Source organism: Oncorhynchus kisutch, linkage group LG19 (assembly GCF_002021735.2).
Source record: "Oncorhynchus kisutch isolate 150728-3 linkage group LG19, Okis_V2, whole genome shotgun sequence".
Taxonomy (NCBI): domain Eukaryota; kingdom Metazoa; phylum Chordata; class Actinopteri; order Salmoniformes; family Salmonidae; genus Oncorhynchus; species Oncorhynchus kisutch.
In genome coordinates this window covers 58,881,872-58,904,451 of record NC_034192.2, presented here as the reverse complement: position 1 = coordinate 58,904,451, position 22,580 = coordinate 58,881,872, and the positions used below count along the sequence as shown (strand labels likewise).

General features: G+C 44.2%; 1 protein-coding gene across 2 annotated transcripts; it reads right to left on the bottom strand.

The window, feature by feature from the left end:
- Window positions 1–8,018: 8,018 nt before the first annotated feature.
- On the bottom strand, window positions 8,019–19,298 carry LOC109878332 (cyclin-G1). 2 transcript variants are annotated; one of them, XM_031797736.1, is made up of 7 exons: window positions 19,060–19,298; window positions 16,466–16,720; window positions 15,918–16,171; window positions 15,009–15,087; window positions 14,539–14,649; window positions 14,239–14,334; window positions 8,019–9,550 (listed from the first exon to the last, which is right to left on the bottom strand). In XM_031797736.1, exons 2-6 carry the CDS (start codon window positions 16,718–16,720, stop codon window positions 14,263–14,265), a joined length of 771 nt encoding a protein of 256 aa, XP_031653596.1. In that variant the 5' UTR covers window positions 19,060–19,298; the 3' UTR covers window positions 8,019–9,550; window positions 14,239–14,262. The 2 variants fall into 2 exon arrangements, with proteins under 2 accessions (XP_031653596.1, XP_020326180.2); XM_020470591.2 differs by lacking the exon at window positions 14,239–14,334.
- Window positions 19,299–22,580: the final 3,282 nt, after the last annotated feature.

The window sequence follows — 22,580 nt, the reverse complement described above, 5'->3', positions numbered from 1 at the left end:
ACCTCAGACAGAGTAGGCCTACCTTTCCACCCCTGACAGAGTAAATTAAATATATATATTTTAACTAGGCAAGTCAGTTAAGAACAAATTCTTATTGACAGACTACTCCAGCCAATTGTGCACTTCCCTATGGGATTCCCAGTCACAGCCAGATGTGATACAGCCTGGATCCGAACCAGGGACTGCCTCTTGCACTGAAATGTAGTGCCTTACATGGAAGGCACTACATTTCCACTGCGCCACTTGGGAGCCTACCAACGCAGAACATTTTAAGCTTTAGTTGCTGGCTATTCTTCTTCCGTGTCTTAACTCAACGACAGAAGGTCACAGGTGTTTCCCTAAAAGCTCTCTGGGTTTAAATAGCTTCTATTGTACCGAACGCGAATAGCTTAATCAATTGATAGTGAGACAGAGTTAGTTTACTTCCCAAGTCTATTTTGTTTGTCTCCTGGACTAAAGGTTGTAGCGCAGCCTCTAAATGTCAAAGAAAGGAAACAATAATATCCCCACTTTCATTGTAGTCACGTCTTTCCCAGGTATGTTAGCTTGTTTCTAGTATAAAGCATAGTGGACCAAAGCGTTGTTATAGATCACTTTATATCATCGGATTCATCAAAATCTTAAGCTTGCAAGGGTAGGCCTGAGTTTTTTTGTTTGTTGCCATTTTCTTTAATAAAAGGTAGGTCTATGGCATACCCCCTCAATTTGAGTTTTAGTTATAGCCCTTCACTGACATGGAGGTAGGCTACTTGAAGAGTGCATGGTGAGTTGAGGAATTGATGGACAAACCTATGGATATAACGGCCTATAGCCTAATGTCGTCTGTCAAACTGGTTGGCCTACCTCTTAAATAGGAAGAAAAAGTATCCAACACAAAGCCCTCTTGTCATTAGTAAAGTCAAATTCAAATGAAGACATTGAAATTAATTATGCCTACTTTCAGCACCATGAGCTGTCCAATTCCCATTGATTGTGCAGTGGCTGCTGTTTCAAGTTTCAGCACCAGAATGTAAGTTATTAGAAGCTGACTTATTGTGAGGTAATAAGTCTGATGAATTCATCAGGGGAAGTTTCAGCGCCACAATGTAAGTTATTAGAAGCTGACTTATTGTGAGGTAATAAGTCTGATGAATTCATCAGGGGAAGTTTCAGCGCCACAATGTAAGTTATTAGAAGCTGACTTATTGTGAGGTAATAAGTCTGATGAATTCATCAGGGGAAGTTTCAGCGCCACAATGTAAGTTATTAGAACCTGACTTATTGTGAGGTAATAAGTCTGATAAATTCATCAGGGGTAATACATATATATTGTGTTTAATAAACTCAGTTATAGTAGTCCTCCTCTTCTTCACGCTCTCCTTCTCAAACTGAACAGAACATAGGCTGTAGGCTAGTCCACACGCAAGATTATTTTTAGAAAAAGCCTTTGATCCTCCTCCTGAACTGTCACCGTAAGCCTACACAGCACAGCCATTGGTTAGGCAGCACACAAAAAAAGTTTTGGATTGGTCAGAGCAGGCCGGGGCTCAGGGTTGGAATATCCATTACAGTGTGTAATGCAGCCTCGTTTTATTTACACCATCCCAGCAGCTATCTTAGAAATATAACTTTGCTCTGTGGTTCTCCTAACACACACTTTGTAGTCTGTAGACTATGGATCAAATCAAATGTATTTATAAAGAAATACAGAGACCCAGCCTATACAGAAACCCAGTCTAAAACCCCAAACAGCAGTAATGCAGATGTAGAAGCACGGCGGCTAGGAAAAACTCCCTAGCAAAGAAAGAACCTAGAAAGAAACCTAGAGAGGAACCAGGCTCTGAGGGGTGGCCAGTCCTCTTCTGGCTGTGCCGGGTGGAGATTATAAACCTAGAGAGGAACCAGGCTCTGAGGGGTGACCAGTCCTCTTCTGGCTGTGCCAGGTGGAGATTATAAACCTAGAGAGGAACCAGGCTCTGAGGGGTGACCAGTCCTCTTCTGGCTGTGCCAGGTGGAGATTATAAGAGCACATGGCCATTAAAGTCAGATCGTTCTTCAAGATGTTCAAACGTTCATAGATGACCAGCAGGGTCACAGTGGTTGTAGAGGGTGCAACAGGTTAGCATATAAGGAGTACATGTCAGTTGGCTTTTCATAGCCGAGCATTCAGAGGGCGAGACAGCAGATGCGGCAGAGAGTGAGAGGGAGAGAGAGAGGGTCGAAAACAGCAGGTTTCTCTCCCATCTCTCTCTTTCTCTCTGTCTTTCTCTCTCTCCCCCTCTCTTTCTCTCTTTCTCTCTCCCTCTTCCTGTGCTTCAGATTACGCAGTGATGATTGTTCAGACAGTGGTGGAGATTATAACAGAACATGGCCAAGATGTTCAAACGTTCATAGATGACCAGCAGGGTCAAATAGTAATCACAGTGGTTGTAGACAGTGCTGCAGGTCAGCACCTCAGGAGTAAATGTCAGTTGGCTTTTCATAGCCGATCATTGAGAGTATCTCTACCGCTCCGGCTGTCTCTAGAGAGTTGAAAACAGCAGGTCTGGGACAGGTATTATGTCCGGTGAACTGGTCAGGGTTTCATAGCCGCAGGCAGAACAGTTGAAACTGGAGCATTTGATTGAGACCACCCTAAATAGCCTAAAGGCGCACATCAACCTATAGTCTAATAAGTAACTTGTTATAAAACATTGAGAAATATAGACATTTCGTGAATTACAAATTACATGACCCTTCCCAGGACTAGGTTTAAAAAATACTAAACCCTACTCCATGACTGAAATTGAAAAAGCATGACCCTCCCCCATTTTCCTCCAGGTAACCATTCTGTAAATTGTAATCCATCCCTTAGTCTTGCGATGCCATCCTTCCAGAACTCGTCTAGTTTTACCTGCATACTGTACAGTAGGTGACTCCCAAATAATTCTCATTCCCGCTACATGTATTTTCCAAGTACAATTTATTTAAATGAATGCTTTGCTAAAGATGTAGCTATTACATACACTGAACAAAAATATAAACACAACCATTTCAAAGATTTTACTGAGTTACAGTTCATATAAGGAAATCAGTCAATTGAAGAAATACATTTATTAGGCCCTGATCTATGGACTTCACATGACTGGGCAGGGGCGCAGCCATGGGTGGGCTTGGGAGGGCATAGGCCCACCCACTGGGGAGCCTAGCCCAGCCAATCAGAATGAGTTTTTCCCCACAAAAGGGCTTTATTACAGACAGAAACACTCCTTAGTTTTATCAGCTGTCTTGGGTTGCTGGTCTCAGATGATCCCACAGGTGAAGAAGCCGGATGTGGAGGTCCTGGGCTGGCGTGGTTACACGTGGTCTGCGGTTTCACTGTGTCGTCTATGACTGTATCCCTGAACCAGATGTTCAGGTCGTTTTCTGGTGACCTCACATCGGCAAGATTCAGGTGAATTTTGGTAGTCATGGTTGTGAACTGCAAGCTTATTGGTCCATGTTATTCACCTGTTTGTTTGCTGTTATTGGTTGCAAGTATGCTACAGATATTTGCATTTGTTATGGATCCCCATTAGCTGTTGCCAAGGAAGCAGCTACTCTTCCTCTTCATCATATAACATTATTACACCACTTCATATCTACAATACAAAATGTTTAATACCACCATACAACAATATCATAATGTATGTGTGTGTAGAGTGTGTGTAGAGTGTGTGTGTGCGTGTGTCTCTTCTCAGTCCCCGCTGTTCCATAAGGTGTATTTTTGAGTGTTTTTTCATATCTGATTCTGACTGTTGCTTCAGTTACCTGATGTGGAATAGAGTTCCATGTACTCATGGCTCCATGTAGTACTGTGCTCCTCCCATAGTCTGTTCTGAACATGGGGACTGTGAAGACACCTCTGGGGACATGTCTTGTGGGGTATGGATGGGTGTCTGAGCTGTGTGCTAGTAGTTTAAACAGACACCTCGGTGCATTCAACATGTCAACACTTCTTACAAAAACAAGTGATGAAGTCAATCTCGGGTTTAATGAATGCTTTTAGTTGGAGAAATAATTAGGACATATTCCTTTCCCACCCATTCTGAAACTAACTACAGCTCTTTGTTAAGTGTTGCAGTCATTTCAGTCGCTGACTCTGAAGGATTGCATATTGTATTTGCTTATAGTCCCGTCTCTTGTACTTCCACGGTAAATGATTTGGGCATCTCTCTTGCTGATGAAGGAACGTGGACATTAGGTGGATCATTCACTTTCTTTTAATTCAATCAACACATAATGGTTGAGTGTAAAGCCTGCATAATAAATCAGTCTTCCACAAGATAGACTCAATCATTCCTCTCTACACATTTCTCATTCAGTGGATAAGCCGTTCGGGTTTATTTTCAACCAATATCTGCTAAGTGATGTGTCTGATCTGTATCGTTCTGATGAAGACGAACAGGGAGGTAACTGCTGGTCCTCTCTGCTAGAGGGAGAGTACTGTGCTGATGAAGACAAACAGGGAGGTAACTGCTGGGCCTCTGCTAGAGGGAGAGTACTGTGCTGATGAAGACAAACAGGGAGGTAACTGCTGGGCCTCTGCTAGAGGGAGAGTACTGTGCTGATGAAGATGAACAGGGAGGGAGGTAACTGCTGGTCCTCTATGCTAGAGGGAGGTAACTGTGCTGATGAAGACGAACAGGGAGGGAGGTAACTGCTGGTCCTCTGCTTGAGGGAGAGTACTGTGCTGATGAAGACGAACAGGGAGGTAACTGTGCTGATGAAGACAAACAGGGAGGTAGGTAACTGCTGGGCCTCTGCTTGAGGGAGAGTACTGTGCTGATGAAGACGAACAGGGAGGGAGGTAATTGCTGGTCCTCTATGCTAGAGGGGGGTAACTGTGCTGATGAAGACGAACAGGGAGGTAACTGCTTGGCCTCTGCTAGAGGGAGAGTACTGTGCTGATGAAGATGAACAGGGAGGGAGGTAACTGCTGGGCCTCTGCTAGAGGGAGAGTAATGTACTGATACCTGGCTCCAGGACCAGATGCAGAGGAAACTAACTCTGGAGAGGTTCTCCCCAATTTCCTGGTATCCAATTGGTAGTTACAGTCTTGTCCCATCGCTGCAACTGCCATATGGACTCGGGGGAGGTGAAGGTCGAGAGCCATGTGTCCCTCTGAAACACGACCCAGTCAAGCCACACTGCTTCTTGACATGATGCCTGCTTAACCCGGAAGCCAGGAGCACCAATGTGTCGGAGGAAACACCGTACACCTGACGACCGTGTCAGCGTGCATGCGCCCGGCCCACCACAGGAGTTGCTAGCGATGGGACAAGGAAATCTCGGCCTGCCAAACCCTCCCCTAACCCAGACGACGGGCCAATTGTGCACCACCTCATGGGTCTCCCAGTCATGGCCAGCTGTGACACAGCCAGGGATCGAACCCAGCTTCAAGCACTGTAATGCAGTGCCTTAGACCGCTGCTCCACGAGGGAGGACCCCACAAATGGATTTTAACAAACAATTGGTCCCCCAAAAAACTGTGGCCCTCCGTTTAATTTCAAAATCCCGATGTGGCCCTCGAGTCAAAAAGTTTGCCCACCCTTGCTATAGACAGTCACACAAGGAGCATTAACACAAACACTGATTACACTTCTCAATAGCCTCAAACCTCTTCATCCACATTATCTGAAAAACATAAATAGATGAAGGTATATTAACATGCAGGCTTGCTTTGTTTTTACACTGCTGCTACTTGCTGTTTATTTTCCATGCAGTCACTTTACATATTATCTTGACTAACCTGTACCCTCGCACATTGACTCGGTACCAGTATCCCCTGTATATAGCCTCGTTGTGTAATTTTCTTGTTACTTTATTTTATTTTATATTTTCTTAACTCTACTTCTTGAAATGCATTGTTGGTTAAGGGCTTTTTACAGGAAGGTTGTATTCGGCACAGGTGACAAATAAAATTAGATTTGACTTGCTTCTTCCACCTCTGTCACTTCCCACTCTGTCAACAGAACTCTGGCTTTGACTTCAGTGGAGCAGAGATGTCTTGCAGAAGTAAAGTGACGTCAAACCGCAAAAGGGACTCACCCACTGTACATTATACCCAAGACTTGTCATATGGACACTGTTGAGGCTCGTCTAGGGGTGAAGAGATTGTACTGTAGAAGGACTAGTGCTGTGTTCATAACCAAGTGGTAGGTGGTATTTACAACATAAGGCTGGGGACAATCCACTTGAACTGGTAATTACTAGTGGGAAACTGGTCTATCACCCCTGAGCTCTGACTTCTCCCACTAAAGTTACATTGAAAAAGTAGTTCACTACATCAAAACTACTTTGTGATAATGATCAACTCTAAAATGTCATAAGACTACAAATTGCAAGAATAGATCACTTTGGAGGGTCATTTGTTAACAGAATGTGAAATTTAGTCTATTAAACACAACAACAATATTTCAGGTCAGAATTAATTAGGTCTGATGCAAACAAAGGACATTTCCTACTTCACCCATATTTTCTAAGTAGTGTGTAGTTCCAGTAGTGTGTAGTTCCAGTAGTGTGTAGTTCCAGTAGTGTGTAGTTCCAGTAGTGTGTAGTTCCAGTAGTGTGTAGTTCCAGTAGTGTGTAGTTCCAGTAGTGTGTAGTTCCAGTAGTGTGTAGTTCCAGTAGTGTGTAGTTCCAGTAGTGTGTAGTTCCAGTAGTGTGTAGTTCCAGTAGTGTGTAGTTCCAGTAGTGTGTAGTTCCAGTAGTGTGTAGTTCCAGTAGTGGCTACACTGCTACATGGCATAAAACCCATTACCTACTGAAAACTCTACCACAATTTGAATTAGGTTAAACTACCAAGCTAAACAACCTGGTCTCAGAGAAAAACGTATTATTTGACTAAACTCTGCACCATTACATTTAGTAAGATATGTTACTTTACGTTAAATTATTTTACCTTGGCCTACCAGTGTAATAGCGGTCATACAATGTAATGGGAGTTGTAGGACTTATAGTATCTCTGTCACTGACTAATGAAATGACCTCTGTTGGGGAATAATCAGAATTAGTTGGTAACATAGGTAAGATGTTTTATATTCATCATGTGTAAGTTACTTCATCAGAATGTGTTTGTATAATACTGTGGCGGGGTTGCAGTCATCTGGTTTCTTGTCAAGACTAAGTTGTTTGGGCCGGAGAGAGGGGAGAGGTCAAGCGTGTATCTCTTGGCTCCACAATGTCTGTGTGCCAGTCAATGTGTCTCTGTGATCTTGTCAAGCTAGGATGGAGTTGATATGGAGGATTTGTTTATGGTTCTGAGTTTGAGAAAAGGACATAGTTTAGGAGACAAAGCTGAACGATAAATTATGCCAATGCTGTCTGGCTATGTGCGTCTTTGCTATAAAGGATCTCAGTTGCAATGTGTAAGGGACTCAGAGAACTCATTGGAAGACACTGAATTGATCTGAGAGTCACAGGGATGTGATGGAGCTCATATAATTAAAGATAGACTTTGTGATGACTCTAACTTGTGTGGTTTGCTCTCATGATTTGGTAAATACAGAAAATTTCCATGACACCTCAACAGCATTTTCAGCAGTTCAATGTAACAAAAACACTTAAATGCAAACTATTAGTATAGTTTTAAAACACTAATTTGTTCAAAAGCATGATAGCTGTACTTTCAGTTTATAGTTGATGCAGCTTGTTAGCCAATTGGCATTTCGCAAACATTCAAAGCATGTGAATGCAGCCAACTGATAGTTTCAATTTCACAACTTGTAATTACCACCGTCCCTCTTGGTTATGAATGCAGCAAAGAGCAGTTGCTTTGGGCAAATGGACAATGTGTTCTGAAACAATTAGAATAGTCAGTCCTTTGAAACTGAACTAGAAACCGTAATAATATACAACCCTACATCCTGCCTTTTCTCTGAGCTTGTGTTTTATTCAGCCAAACCTTTGTCATAGCAGACTTCAAAGCCATAATTCAGTTAACTAGCTGTCGGTATGGAAATCGTTGAAACGTGGTCTTTATGGACGTGTGGTTTCAAAACATTGACAGTGCAACCACACAGCTTTTCAATATGGTTTTATTGAAAGGTCCAAACACATGGGTTAAACAGATTTAGTTACAACTGTTGTTTTTTTTAGGCAAAGTTTTCAAATTCCAGAACATCAACTTTATTTCAAATTCTTAACAAAATACTAAGCTCAAGTGTGGTTGGCTATGGCCTCAGCACATCAAATACTTTAGTAAATGCAGATCAAACTAACTTCATTTCCTATATCAACTGTGCTTATCTAAGTGACTTAGTGCATTTTAGCATAATACAATAAATTCATTGTGAGTGGTTGTTCTCTAAAAGGCTATATTTTTGTTGCCACAAATCTAGATAAGTCAACATCACATTTTGTAATAGTGATCGTGTTAATCTGTAACCATTGTTAGTTATATCGATGTCACAGTAGATAATGGGGGGCGTCATCCACAGACAGCTTCAGCTCCAAGAGCATGCTATCCTGCAAGCTAAAACCAATACATGTGCAGGATCGTTGCTAGTTTCATCACATCACTGGGGAAACCGCAACAAAAACACCCTCACAAGTACAACAAAAAAGTTCCAAAATAAAAATATTTTTCATCACCTTGGGTAGAGGAGTGTGCATTTTTAGGCCAGTTCATCAACCTAGGGTGGAAGTTAAGGGTTTTGGGTCCGATTTCTTGGTTCCATTGTTTTTGCATTTTCACAAAACCCTTCTCCCTCCTCTTCCACATAGTGGACTGAGGACCTAGGTGGTTCTATACTTCATTGCTTAAAACCAGCAACCACGATAGAATACTATGCAGAGTATTCATGTTGGTACTGATTCAGATAAGAACATACTGTATACACGCGTGTAAGCATTTCAACCAGGAAGGATTTAACCTTCGCTAGGTGGCAGCGGATAAACCCACTCTTGACCGGGCATTACTCCCTTGGTGTGCCTTCTCAATGGCACCCTATTCCCTATAAAGAGGGATCCAACCTTATCAAAAGTAGTGCACTATCTAGGGGATAGGGTGCCGTTTCAGATGCAGCCTTAGTCAATGAAGCAGATGTAGGCTAATAAATAGTGAGCTTATTCAAAAAGAACAGAAAAACCAGGAGAAAAAGAAAAGGTAACAGGTTTTTCCCCTTAAAGAACTACATCATCCATAAAGCAGTTCTGTAAGGGAAGTGGGTTAGTGGAGGTGGGTGACCATGTAGCAAAAGTAGAGTACAGGAAGTTGTTTTTATATATATTTTTTTGCCATTTTTCCATGAAACTGAAAAACAAAACATGTTTTTAGGGGAGAAGAGGTGGTAGCCTACTTCTCCTTTTGTATCGGTGTACTCCTACTTTTGTATCGGTGGTCACCCAGCCCCAGGGTTCAGTAGGCGGACTCGGGGATTGTGGGCATATGGGCGATCTTGTAGTAGCTGTGTTTCAACGTGCGTTGTGTTCTGCCAGAGAGGATCCAACGAAGCCTCTGGCTGTTGGGCCTGGAGACCCTGGTGGTTGAATACTCAATGAGACACTTCATAACCAACTCTGTCACGATAACCAGGTCTCCTTCTCGGACCTGAGGAAACAAGATAGATAATTATACAGCACATCAGAGTATTCATTTATTTAAAAATCTGCCAATCAGAGTGTTAGTGTTGCTGCTGGTCTGTTTGCACATTTATTCTCTCCATCATTCAAAACAGAGGGTTCCCAATGCCAAAGAGCAAACTCAACATCTCTCCAGAGTCTTGATTAATCATCGACATGCCGAAATGTTCCATGATCCCGCAACATTAGGCAAACAGTGGCTAAACCCTCCACCTCCTGGCAAACAGTGGCTAAACCCTCCACCTCCTAGCTAACAGTGGCTAAACCCTCCACCTCCTAGCTAACAGTGGCTAAACCCTCCACCTCCTAGCTAACAGTGGCTAAACCCTCCACCTCCTAGCTAACAGTGGCTAAACCCTCCACCTCCTAGCTAACAGTGGCTAAACCCTCCACCTCCTAGCTAACAGTGGCTAAACCCTCCACCTCCTAGCTAACAGTGGCTAAACCCTCCACCTCCTAGCTAACAGTGGCTAAACCCTCCACCTCCTAGCTAACAGTGGCTAAACCCTCCACCTCCTAGCTAACAGTGGCTAAACCCTCCACCTCCTAGCTAACAGTGGCTAAACCCTCCACCTCCTAGCTAACAGTGGCTAAACCCTCCACCTCCTAGCTAACAGTGGCTAAACCCTCCACCTCCTAGCTAACAGTGGCTAAACCCTCCACCTCCTAGCTAACAGTGGCTAAACCCTCCACCTCCTAGCTAACAGTGGCTAAACCCTCCACCTCCTAGCTAACAGTGGCTAAACCCTCCACCTCCTAGCTAACAGTGGCTAAACCCTCCACCTCCTAGCTAACAGTGGCTAAACCCTCCACCTCCTAGCTAACAGTGGCTAAACCCTCCACCTCCTAGCTAACAGTGGCTAAACCCTCCACCTCCTAGCTAACAGTGGCTAAACCCTCCACCTCCTAGCTAACAGTGGCTAAACCCTCCACCTCCTAGCTAACAGTGGCTAAACCCTCCACCTCCTAGCTAACAGTGGCTAAACCCTCCACCTCCTAGCTAACAGTGGCTAAACCCTCCACCTCCTAGCTAACAGTGGCTAAACCCTCCACCTCCTAGCTAACAGTGGCTAAACCCTCCACCTCCTAGCTAACAGTGGCTAAACCCTCCACCTCCTAGCTAACAGTGGCTAAACCCTCCACCTCCTAGCTAACAGTGGCTAAACCCTCCACCTCCTAGCTAACAGTGGCTAAACCCTCCACCTCCTAGCTAACAGTGGCTAAACCCTCCACCTCCTAGCTAACAGTGGCTAAACCCTCCACCTCCTAGCTAACAGTGGCTAAACCCTCCACCTCCTAGCTAACAGTGGCTAAACCCTCCACCTCCTAGCTAACAGTGGCTAAACCCTCCACCTCCTAGCTAACAGTGGCTAAACCCTCCACCTCCTAGCTAACAGTGGCTAAACCCTCCACCTCCTAGCTAACAGTGGCTAAACCCTCCACCTCCTAGCTAACAGTGGCTAAACCCTCCACCTCCTAGCTAACAGTGGCTAAACCCTCCACCTCCTAGCTAACAGTGGCTAAACCCTCCACCTCCTAGCTAACAGTGGCTAAACCCTCCACCTCCTAGCTAACAGTGGCTAAACCCTCCACCTCCTAGCTAACAGTGGCTAAACCCTCCACCTCCTAGCTAACAGTGGCTAAACCCTCCACCTCCTAGCTAACAGTGGCTAAACCCTCCACCTCCTAGCTAACAGTGGCTAAACCCTCCACCTCCTAGCTAACAGTGGCTAAACCCTCCACCTCCTAGCTAACAGTGGCTAAACCCTCCACCTCCTAGCTAACAGTGGCTAAACCCTCCACCTCCTAGCTAACAGCTGGCTAAACCCTCCACCTCCTAGCTAACAGTGGCTAAACCCTCCACCTCCTAGCTAACAGTGGCTAAACCCTCCACCTCCTAGCTAACAGTGGCTAAACCCTCCACCTCCTAGCTAACAGTGGCTAAACCCTCCACCTCCTAGCTAACAGTGGCTAAACCCTCCACCTCCTAGCTAACAGTGGCTAAACCCTCCACCTCCTAGCTAACAGTGGCTAAACCCTCCACCTCCTAGCTAACAGTGGCTAAACCCTCCACCTCCTAGCTAACAGTGGCTAAACCCTCCACCTCCTAGCTAACAGTGGCTAAACCCTCCACCTCCTAGCTAACAGTGGCTAAACCCTCCACCTCCTAGCTAACAGTGGCTAAACCCTCCACCTCCTAGCTAACAGTGGCTAAACCCTCCACCTCCTAGCTAACAGTGGCTAAACCCTCCACCTCCTAGCTAACAGTGGCTAAACCCTCCACCTCCTAGCTAACAGTGGCTAAACCCTCCACCTCCTAGCTAACAGTGGCTAAACCCTCCACCTCCTAGCTAACAGTGGCTAAACCCTCCACCTCCTAGCTAACAGTGGCTAAACCCTCCACCTCCTAGCTAACAGTGGCTAAACCCTCCACCTCCTAGCTAACAGTGGCTAAACCCTCCACCTCCTAGCTAACAGTGGCTAAACCCTCCACCTCCTAGCTAACAGTGGCTAAACCCTCCACCTCCTAGCTAACAGTGGCTAAACCCTCCACCTCCTAGCTAACAGTGGCTAAACCCTCCACCTCCTAGCTAACAGTGGCTAAACCCTCCACCTCCTAGCTAACAGTGGCTAAACCCTCCACCTCCTAGCTAACAGTGGCTAAACCCTCCACCTCCTAGCTAACAGTGGCTAAACCCTCCACCTCCTAGCTAACAGTGGCTAAACCCTCCACCTCCTAGCTAACAGTGGCTAAACCCTCCACCTCCTAGCTAACAGTGGCTAACCCTCCACCTCCTAGCTAACAGTGGCTAAACCCTCCACCTCCTAGCTAACAGTGGCTAAACCCTCCACCTCCTAGCTAACAGTGGCTAAACCCTCCACCTCCTAGCTAACAGTGGCTAAACCCTCCACCTCCTAGCTAACAGTGGCTAAACCCTCCACCTCCTAGCTAACAGTGGCTAAACCCTCCACCTCCTAGCTAACAGTGGCTAAACCCTCCACCTCCTAGCTAACAGTGGCTAAACCCTCCACCTCCTAGCTAACAGTGGCTAAACCCTCCACCTCCTAGCTAACAGTGGCTAAACCCTCCACCTCCTAGCTAACAGTGGCTAAACCCTCCACCTCCTAGCTAACAGTGGCTAAACCCTCCACCTCCTAGCTAACAGTGGCTAAACCCTCCACCTCCTAGCTAACAGTGGCTAAACCCTCCACCTCCTAGCTAACAGTGGCTAAACCCTCCACCTCCTAGCTAACAGTGGCTAAACCCTCCACCTCCTAGCTAACAGTGGCTAAACCCTCCACCTCCTAGCTAACAGTGGCTAAACCCTCCACCTCCTAGCTAACAGTGGCTAAACCCTCCACCTCCTAGCTAACAGTGGCTAAACCCTCCACCTCCTAGCTAACAGTGGCTAAACCCTCCACCTCCTAGCTAACAGTGGCTAAACCCTCCACCTCCTAGCTAACAGTGGCTAAACCCTCCACCTCCTAGCTAACAGTGGCTAAACCCTCCACCTCCTAGCTAACAGTGGCTAAACCCTCCACCTCCTAGCTAACAGTGGCTAAACCCTCCACCTCCTAGCTAACAGTGGCTAAACCCTCCACCTCCTAGCTAACAGTGGCTAAACCCTCCACCTCCTAGCTAACAGTGGCTAAACCCTCCACCTCCTAGCTAACAGTGGCTAAACCCTCCACCTCCTAGCTAACAGTGGCTAAACCCTCCACCTCCTAGCTAACAGTGGCTAAACCCTCCACCTCCTAGCTAACAGTGGCTAAACCCTCCACCTCCTAGCTAACAGTGGCTAAACCCTCCACCTCCTAGCTAACAGTGGCTAAACCCTCCACCTCCTAGCTAACAGTGGCTAAACCCTCCACCTCCTAGCTAACAGTGGCTAAACCCTCCACCTCCTAGCTAACAGTGGCTAAACCCTCCACCTCCTAGCTAACAGTGGCTAAACCCTCCACCTCCTAGCTAACAGTGGCTAAACCCTCCACCTCCTAGCTAACAGTGGCTAAACCCTCCACCTCCTAGCTAACAGTGGCTAAACCCTCCACCTCCTAGCTAACAGTGGCTAAACCCTCCACCTCCTAGCTAACAGTGGCTAAACCCTCCACCTCCTAGCTAACAGTGGCTAAACCCTCCACCTCCTAGCTAACAGTGGCTAAACCCTCCACCTCCTAGCTAACAGTGGCTAAACCCTCCACCTCCTAGCTAACAGTGGCTAAACCCTCCACCTCCTAGCTAACAGTGGCTAAACCCTCCACCTCCTAGCTAACAGTGGCTAAACCCTCCACCTCCTAGCTAACAGTGGCTAAACCCTCCACCTCCTAGCCAACAGTGGCTAAACCCTCCACCTCATAGCCAACAGTAGCTAAACACTCCACCTCATAGCTAACAGTAGCTAAACACTCCACCTCATAGCTAACAGTAGCTAAACACTCCACCTCATAGCTAACAGTAGCTAAACACTCCACCTCATAGCTAACAGTGGCTGTGTCTCAAACGGACCCTTATTTCCTGTAGTGCACTACATTTGACGAGGCCCCATAGGTTACCATTTGAGCCACAGCCCCAGTGTAAACACCTTCCATTGCTGGGTTGTGTTCATTAGGCACCAAACGGGGAAACAAAAACACTCAGAAACGGGGAGAAACTACCTTGGGACTTGTCCAATAAGAAACTCATTTTCTTTGAGCGCGTCTTTTCTCTCGTTTTCCGTTGCAAAACATTTCAAACGTTTTCCGTTGTATGCCCTAATGAACAAGACCCCGGTTAGTGTTCTGGTTACAACAGACATGTTTGGGGAGTGATATGACACTGGGTGGTAGCCTGAGTCCCAGATCTGTTTGTACTCTTGCCAACTCCTATGCCCAACGTTTGGTGTGATGACATAGGAACAAGACAGTACAAACAGCTGAGACCAGGCTATCTGGCTAGACAAGACAGTAAACGCTCACAGTGAGTTGCTGCTGGAGAGACTTGAAGGCGTTTAGCAGCTTGTCTACATGCTCATGGTCATGCTGCTCCTGAAGCTCCAGGGCCAACAAGGACAGGGCAAGCAGAGAGGGCTGTGGAGAGGGGGGGGTAGAGCGAGAAGGGGGGTAGAGCGAGAGGGGGGTAGAGCGAGAGGGGGGTAGAGCGAGAGGGGGGTAGAGCGAGAGAAGGAGACATTAGGTTGGCATGAAACCTACACATTGAGGGATATTTATATACAGCAACATTTTACAGTTGGTTTGAAACTATTTTGAGTTCGTTTTTCAACCCACACTCAAAACACATCAACCCCCACCCCTTTCCCAAGTGCCCTGCCCAAAATAGACCTAGATCCAATGTCACAACATGAACTAGCTACATACACATAGTATTGAGAGACTCTAAATGAGACCAAAATAGATTTGTTTTGATACACAGAACTACAGTATCTTACCTTGACTTTGGAGAAAGTGAAAGAGCAATGGCAGGCTTTCAGCTGGGCTTCTAGTCTCTCAATGTTCAGGATCTCCTTGCTATGGAGAGAAAATGTGTTTTAATAATGTTTGTCAAGTGTTTTATAAAGCATAAGAGCTAAAGAAATGTCCATACATACATACATACATTACATATGAAACTGAGTAAGATAAAAGCATCCATGTTATTGAAATCCCCATTATCCAGACTACTTTTAAAGAGCATGCGTGAACACAAGCCATCACAGAGGCCCAACAGCTGCTTTGTGGAAGAGCTTCAGAATTAACCAATAATTCAAAAGGGACTCTTATTAACCTAGTGCACAAGATGACTGAATAAACATCACACCGTGATACCCTGGTATATACTACGGGTGTCAAACTCATTCTGCACCGGGGGGCCGCAGTCGGTCTTCCACAAAATTAAAAAATATATTTTTAAATTGTACCTTTATTTAACTAGGCAAGTCAGTTAAGAACAGATTCTAATTTTCAATGACGGCCTAGGAACATTGGGTTAACTGCCTGTTCAGGGGCAGAATGACAGATTTGTACCATGTCAGCTCGGGGGTTTGAACTTGCAACCTACTAGTCCAACGCTCTAACCACTAGGCTACCCTGCCGCCCCAGGCATCCAGAGGGCCGCACTAAAATGTGGTGATTAACCAACTGGACAGTCAGGAAACTAAGAATATAGGTCATTATCATTTAGTCAGTCGATTTGAGTCGTTTTAAAGTGTACCGAGTTTGTTCCTTTGGTTCTTTTCTCAAACCACCTGTCGGATTGGACACCTGTTATGGACCCCCCCCATGCAGAATCCGGCCCGCGTGCCGTATGTTTGACACCCCTGGTACATACAGTGTACTGTCCAAGCCTACAGTCATCGTACCAGTCATCTTCAAGCGTGTCCTGGATACAGCTGTAAAACAGCCTGAGGAAGTGGAGGGCCGTGGGGGCTTTGACCTTCCAGTAGAGCTTCTCCAGAATGATCTTCTCCATCCTCATCATGTCAGACACAGTGAAGCGGTTCTGGCTGATCCGGATCAGCTCGTTGGCCATGGGGACATTCTTCCCCTCCTCCGAGGTCTTCACAGCGATGTAGAAACAGGAGAGGCCCACGCATGACAGATGCTTCGGCTGGATCTGGGAGAAGAATGTTATTTACCAAATGGTTGAAGTTAATGGTCACACTGATCGATATTGAATATAATTTAAATCGATTTTGGGGGTTTTGAAATATATATATTTTTTTACAGTGAAGCGATGTAGAACATTCTGATATTACTTAATGTACCCAATTGAGTGACGATTTTACAGTCCTCGCACGTCTAATAACAGTAATTTGTTTCCCGGTCTATTGCTCACCCTAAAACCAAATGAACTGAAGACGAATTTTAATCGATTCTAATCAAACCCCGTCTGATGTCCAGGCCTTACCTTCATTACAGCGAGGAAGCGGTCCAGCAGGTTGACGGCCAGGGAGAAGGTCTCTGCACTGAAGCCAAAGAACCTGGTCAGAGACAGGAGGTCCTTCACCTCGTACTCCCTGAGCCGGGCGGTCATCCTCAGGCCGTTGTCATGGGCCGTCTCAATGATCCTCAGCCCGCTCAGCTTGGGCTGGTACCTGAACTCCTGATCAGTCAGAGCCTTCAACTGCACGGCAAAGGGCAGTCCAGTCACTGTGGGAAGCATCTATTGAGGGGGAGAGAATATATTAATGCATTATTAATTTATGGGAATTGATTATATAATGTTTCAAATTAACTTCATGAGTACTGTCACCATCATCTGTTGACGAAAGGGGGACAGAATGTATGGTGAATACATTAAGAGATTACCATATTTATTTAAGATATTACACCGATGGAATGGTGACAATTTTTTTTTGTACCTTTATTTAACCAGGCAAGTCAGTTAAGAACAAATTATTATTTTCAATGACGGCCTAGTGGGTTAACTGCCTGTTCAGGGGCAGAATGACAGATTTGTACCTTGTCGGCTCGGGGGTTTGAACTTGCAAGTAGACACTAGTCCAACGCTCTAACCACTAGGCTACTCTGCCGCCCCAAGAGGAATGAGAGGTATTGAGAGTAAAATTTGATATCAACTTGATGATTAAGCATTTAAAACCCGTTTGGGGATGTTCTGGCAGTACGCATCACAATGGTACTGGTCATTTGGAAACATGTTACATAATATTTAGGAGATGTTATTGTCCAAGGCTGCTACTCTTTCCTAGTAGAGACAATAATGTTCCTTTATCCATTAATCTAGATCAGGAATATTAAACAGGGGGGGCATCTACCAAAATATTATTTATTAAAGTGGGAAATTTAGAAAAATATATAGCTAGAAACAAACATTTTATTATACCTACAGTTAGCCAAATATATTTTTCTATTAATATCAACTTTATTTCACAAAGCCTAATATTGATCAAATGACACTCATTGGAGTATCTAACATAGGCTTAGAAAAGGTTTGGCATGGCCCCTCAAATCCTCAAAAGGTTCCAACAGCTGTATCAATGACAACATCTTGACTGGCTGCGTCACTGCTTGGTATGGCAACAGGTACCGCCCTCGATCGCACGGCGCTACAGAGGTGGGGGTTCTCTGCTTCCGCACGGCAAGTTGATCCAAGTCTGACACCAACAGGCTCCTGAACAGCGTCTATCACCATGCCATAAAACTGCTAAATAGCGACACCGGCTTATTTTTGCACCGTCTCCATGAACACGCACAGGGCCCTACGCACACTGATACTACAATACACATAAACGCGCAATAATTTGCTATAAACTAATATCGAGCCAGTATCCCTGCACAATGCATATATGGCACCGGAACGGACCCTTTTTCTAGGATGCTTACTTAATCGTGTTCTTCTCATTTTTACATCTCGTGCGTTTTTGGTTCAACCTTGGTATTTTTAGAAATACATTGTTATTGATTACTGCATTGTTGGGGTTAGAGGTCACAAGGCATTTCACTGTACTTGTGCACGTGACATTAAAACGGGAAAAACACCAGGTATTAAGACTACCGGTGCGGAAACCGCTGGCTCCTGCTAAGCTTTCTGGCCTTGGACATTCATTTTTTTTGCCAACACATGCTTAACCGTTGTTTGACCAGCTAAACAGCTTGCTCTTATCGAAAATATGTTACATTTTGAGCTAATACGCTGTTAGAGTTCACACAAAATCATTTCAAACTAAAATGTTGATTACTTCACCTTGCCATGACAACTCACCTGATAATACTTATGGGGGTCACTGGTTTACCTGGGAAAGGGTCCCTGGACAAGATAAGATTGAAGCCCCCTGATCTAGCCAACGTTAGATTATTATATAGTCATTATTCACTACTGGTCCCTGTCACCACAATCTCTTGTCATTTAACTGGATTGAACTGGTCGGAATCCTACTATAGGGGTCGCAATTTAATACTGCATGTCTGGGCATGTCAAAAAGTTCACATACACCCACCCAAAAAGGTTATAAAGATATCTGTGTGTAAACCATTAGCAATACAGTTCAAAAAGGGACAATAAACCAGTATTATTTCAAATATAAAAACGACTAGTTTCTAATTAGTGCGAAATGTGAATGCCCCATACGCCAGTACGTCATTACATAGGCAACGAGGTCTGCGTGATGTGTCACGACATGTTCCCTGCTCATAGAGACCAATGGAGAATACGAAACAGTCACTTAAACGAGGCTAACACTACAACGTATACGGTTCTCCTCCCAAATAATACTTTTCTACATTGATGTTAGTGTTATATTTTCATGTAAAAAAAATATATATTCACACAACAGGCGGTTTTAAGAGTTGAAAGCACAGCAAGTAGACAGTAGGCCATGGCAAAAAACAACAACCCGGTAGGCCGTCGAGGCTACAAAATAACTAAACGAACATGTAGGATATCGTTGAAACAATATGGCTAGACAACGATATGGTTTATCATTGTACTTAGAAGTTGGACACCAAAGAAATAGGTATAATGGTGAAAGGCAGGGCTCTTACCTTGTCTTTGATATGATGAGGAGCGTTGGTTGTTGCAGTGGACAGTAACACAAGCAGATGAAATATATAGTTTCAGGAAAAGAAAGGTTAAGATGACAGTATGTACTTTCAATCAGAAAGCTGTAAGCAAACGTAACTTTTCCTCCTATACACACCCCTTACCCTTGGCGTAAGGCAAAAGGAAAGGGGTTTTCAGCCTTTTAGTACTAGTCCAGACCATGCCCAAAAATAGCAAGGTCTAATTGGCCAATGTTGAAACGACACTCCCTACTTCTCAGTTTTCATTCGATACAAACCCATCAATCAGCAAGAAAGTCACGCCCTTCCCAGTACTGGGTGGGGTTATGTTATCATGGTGAGATTCCTCCTTTAGAGAAAGAACGACCCGGGCACCATGGAATGCAGAGTTCCATTCGAACGCACTGTTCAATCTCCAGGATCTTTATTGTGCCATATTGTGGACACGATGAACAGTTGCAGACAGTTTTTGGTTGACCAATGTAAACGGCATCTCCAGAATAATTACGCATATACATGTACTGTGTCAAACTACTGTTATAAATTGAGTTTCCATAAATCGAATGCATTTAAATGATTTATGAACCATTAAGCATATATGTCCAAACAACCATTTGCAGATTGGCTTTAAATCTATAACATTTTCACAATGAATGTAAAACCAACCATTCAAAACTAAGTCTATTTGGTAACTGGAAACCAGTAGCTCTGTGTCTGGACCAATCAGTCATTGGTCTGGACTCTGGAACATTCTAGAAAGCCAGGGGCTCCAGGGACTGAGTGCAGTGGCTCGCTCTGACACCCTATTAGCCTGTATGGACACGAGAAGAGGTAAAAAAAAATACAAAAGTTCATAGCTATCAGAATGTATTAATTAACATTGAATAAAAGAGAGGAGAAGACCATTTTTCAAACTATTTTTTATTCATAGCGAGCAAAAACGAATCTATACAAGATAGGGTATAATCAATAACTTTTATAAGATAACATATTTCAAGGTATTATAGATAAACTCTTGGACACTTCAGGATAATATTAATATTTTTCAGTAGTTTTAGTGTCTCGTATTGTTCTCAATTTCAGACAAATTCAACAATCCACCTTAATGATTCATCTATAGCCATCAAATTATACATTCCCAACTGTTAACACCACCCCACAAATCACATGATTATTTATAAGTAGGCATACTAATCCATAGATCATATGGGGGGGGGGGGGGGGGGGGGGGAGTCCACAAAGTCAGTATGTTAAATCAATTTCTTATTCCTTATAAATAGACAACCCTAACAACTTCATACAGGTTGCAGCACCCTTAATGAAACTGATACACTACAATTTCACAGTGTAATAAGACAAGTTACTAGTCAAAGGCAATAAATAAAGCCAGGGGCACAACTTTGGTTTTAGAAGTGGGGGGGACATAATTATAATTATTTTTGTTATCCAGTCGGATATACACTCCAAACAGCCGACCCGACTGCTCAGAGGCGTCTGCATGGTCCTAAAGCACACCGTTGCCTCATTTTGTATCACATTCCAATGATAAAACTTTGGGGGGGGGGACAAAAAGGTAATTTCAGAATGTTCCCCCCTGTCCCAAGAGAAAGTTGCAACCCTAATTAGAACAGTAACCTGGGGGGGGGGGGGGGGGGGCAGACCTAGACAACAGCAAGGAAAGCACATTCGTTAATTAAATTAATTTATAACCTCTGGGGGCTTTTAATCTGAATATTGTTATATTATAGCCTGGGTGCCAGTCTGCTTCTGCTCTCTTGACAACTGCTTTCTAGAATAGAAAAAAACTGGCACCCAGGCTAGTTGTCTAATGCTTATTTAAATCCATCTGTAAAATGCCATGCAGAGAAGCATGCTGTAGAGCAGGGCATTCAACGGACCCTACGAGGTCCGGCGCCTGCGGGTTTTCTCTTCTACCTAATAATTACTTGCACACACCTGGTGGCCCAGGTCTAAATCAGTCCCTGATTAAAGGGGGAACAATAATGACCACGTTTACATGCACACCAATATCCCATTATTATTCAGGATACTCAAGTATTCCGTTTTTGAGTTGACGCATATAAACATCATATCTCATTTATAATAACCCGAAAAAGCTTGTAACCCGGTCCTGATAAACCTGGATAAGATGCATGAGATATGATCAGTGGCGACCCGTCATTCAAGGCAGGTGGCGCTTTGAGCCCCAAATTTAATTGGGTTGTCTGTTTTGCATGTTTTTTTGGAATTAATACCGGTCACATATCAGTTTGCAAACAATGTAAACAACATTTATTTTAATTTTTATAATTGAGTCAATAAAGCCACATACATGGTCTCTTTTTTGCTTTGTTGAGTAAGGCAGCTCCAAAATGCAGGTGTTTCAGCCTAGCTCAGTGCTTTCTGTGGTGGTGGGGCAGCCAGCGGAAAATACAGAGTGTAGGGGTGGGTAATGTTCTCTAGTTGCGCCGTGTTCTGTCACTCATGGAGACACTATGTTACCGCCAAATCTAAGGGTAGAGCTTGAAAATTCAAGCCCCTTGGGTGCTGCCATAGACTTACATAAGAAGTGCCCTTCCAAGAAGGCTCAAGGTCATTGGCCACAGATAAAATGACGTCAAATCACGTTATATCTACAGTAGCTTTGATTGGACTTCAAAATCTTAGCTAGCAGTCATCATCATGAATCAAGTCGACAATCTAGTGGTAAATCCTTTTTAATCATTGTCATATGAAGAGAAATAATGAAGATAAAACGTATCAGTGCTCATCGACCATTGGACATAAACATCTAACTTCTTTGCCCTTTGTGCTGTTGTCTATGCCCAATTATGTTTGTACCATGTTTTGTGCTGCTACCATGTTGTGTTGCTACCATGTTGTTGTCATGTTGTGTTGCTACCATGCTGTGTGGTCATGTGTTGCTGCCTTGCTATGTTGTTGTCTTTAGGTCTCTCTTTATGTTGCGTTGTGTTGTCTCTCTTGTCTTGATGTGTGTTTTTTGTCCTATATCTATATATTTAAAAAAAAATCCCAGCCCCTGTTCCCGCAGGAGGCCTTTTGCCTTTTGGTAGGCCGTCATTGTAAATAATAATTTGTTTTTAACTGACTTGCCTAGTTAAATAAAGGTAAAATAAAAAATAATCCAAAATGTAATACAACTAAAAATTACACAACAAGTTGGAAATGACAAATTCAACAATGAGTGGATTGGAAGGAGTCAGTGGCTAACTGCAAGCACAGCAAAGCAATCACTAGCCTGCTATTCAGTGGAGTGGGTGTGTGGTCCAAAGTCTGAGTTTAAGGATCTCTTGTTCAAGTTCAAAATGATAAACATTCAACACTGGCCATCCTGACTGGGAACTCTGAAAAAACGAACTTGGAAAATATGTTTTGAACGGTCATCCAACTCCGAATTGTAAGTGTGAACTTTGGCCTCTTTCTAGAGCTACGACCTAAAGATCACTAACGTCATCATGATTCAGCCTTGTTTTTTTCACAGT

Coding starts and splice junctions, on each gene's coding strand:
- LOC109878332 (XM_020470591.2), bottom strand. CDS start 16,720: ATGCTTCCCACAGTGACTGGACTGCCCTTTGCCGTGCAGTTGAAGGCT. Junction 16,172..16,465: donor GCTTCCTCGCTGTAATGAAG/GTAAGGCCTGGA, acceptor TTCTTCTCCCAG/ATCCAGCCGAAGCATCTGTC. Junction 9,551..14,538: donor CTCTCCAGCAGCAACTCACT/GTGAGCGTTTAC, acceptor TTGTTTCCTCAG/GTCCGAGAAGGAGACCTGGT.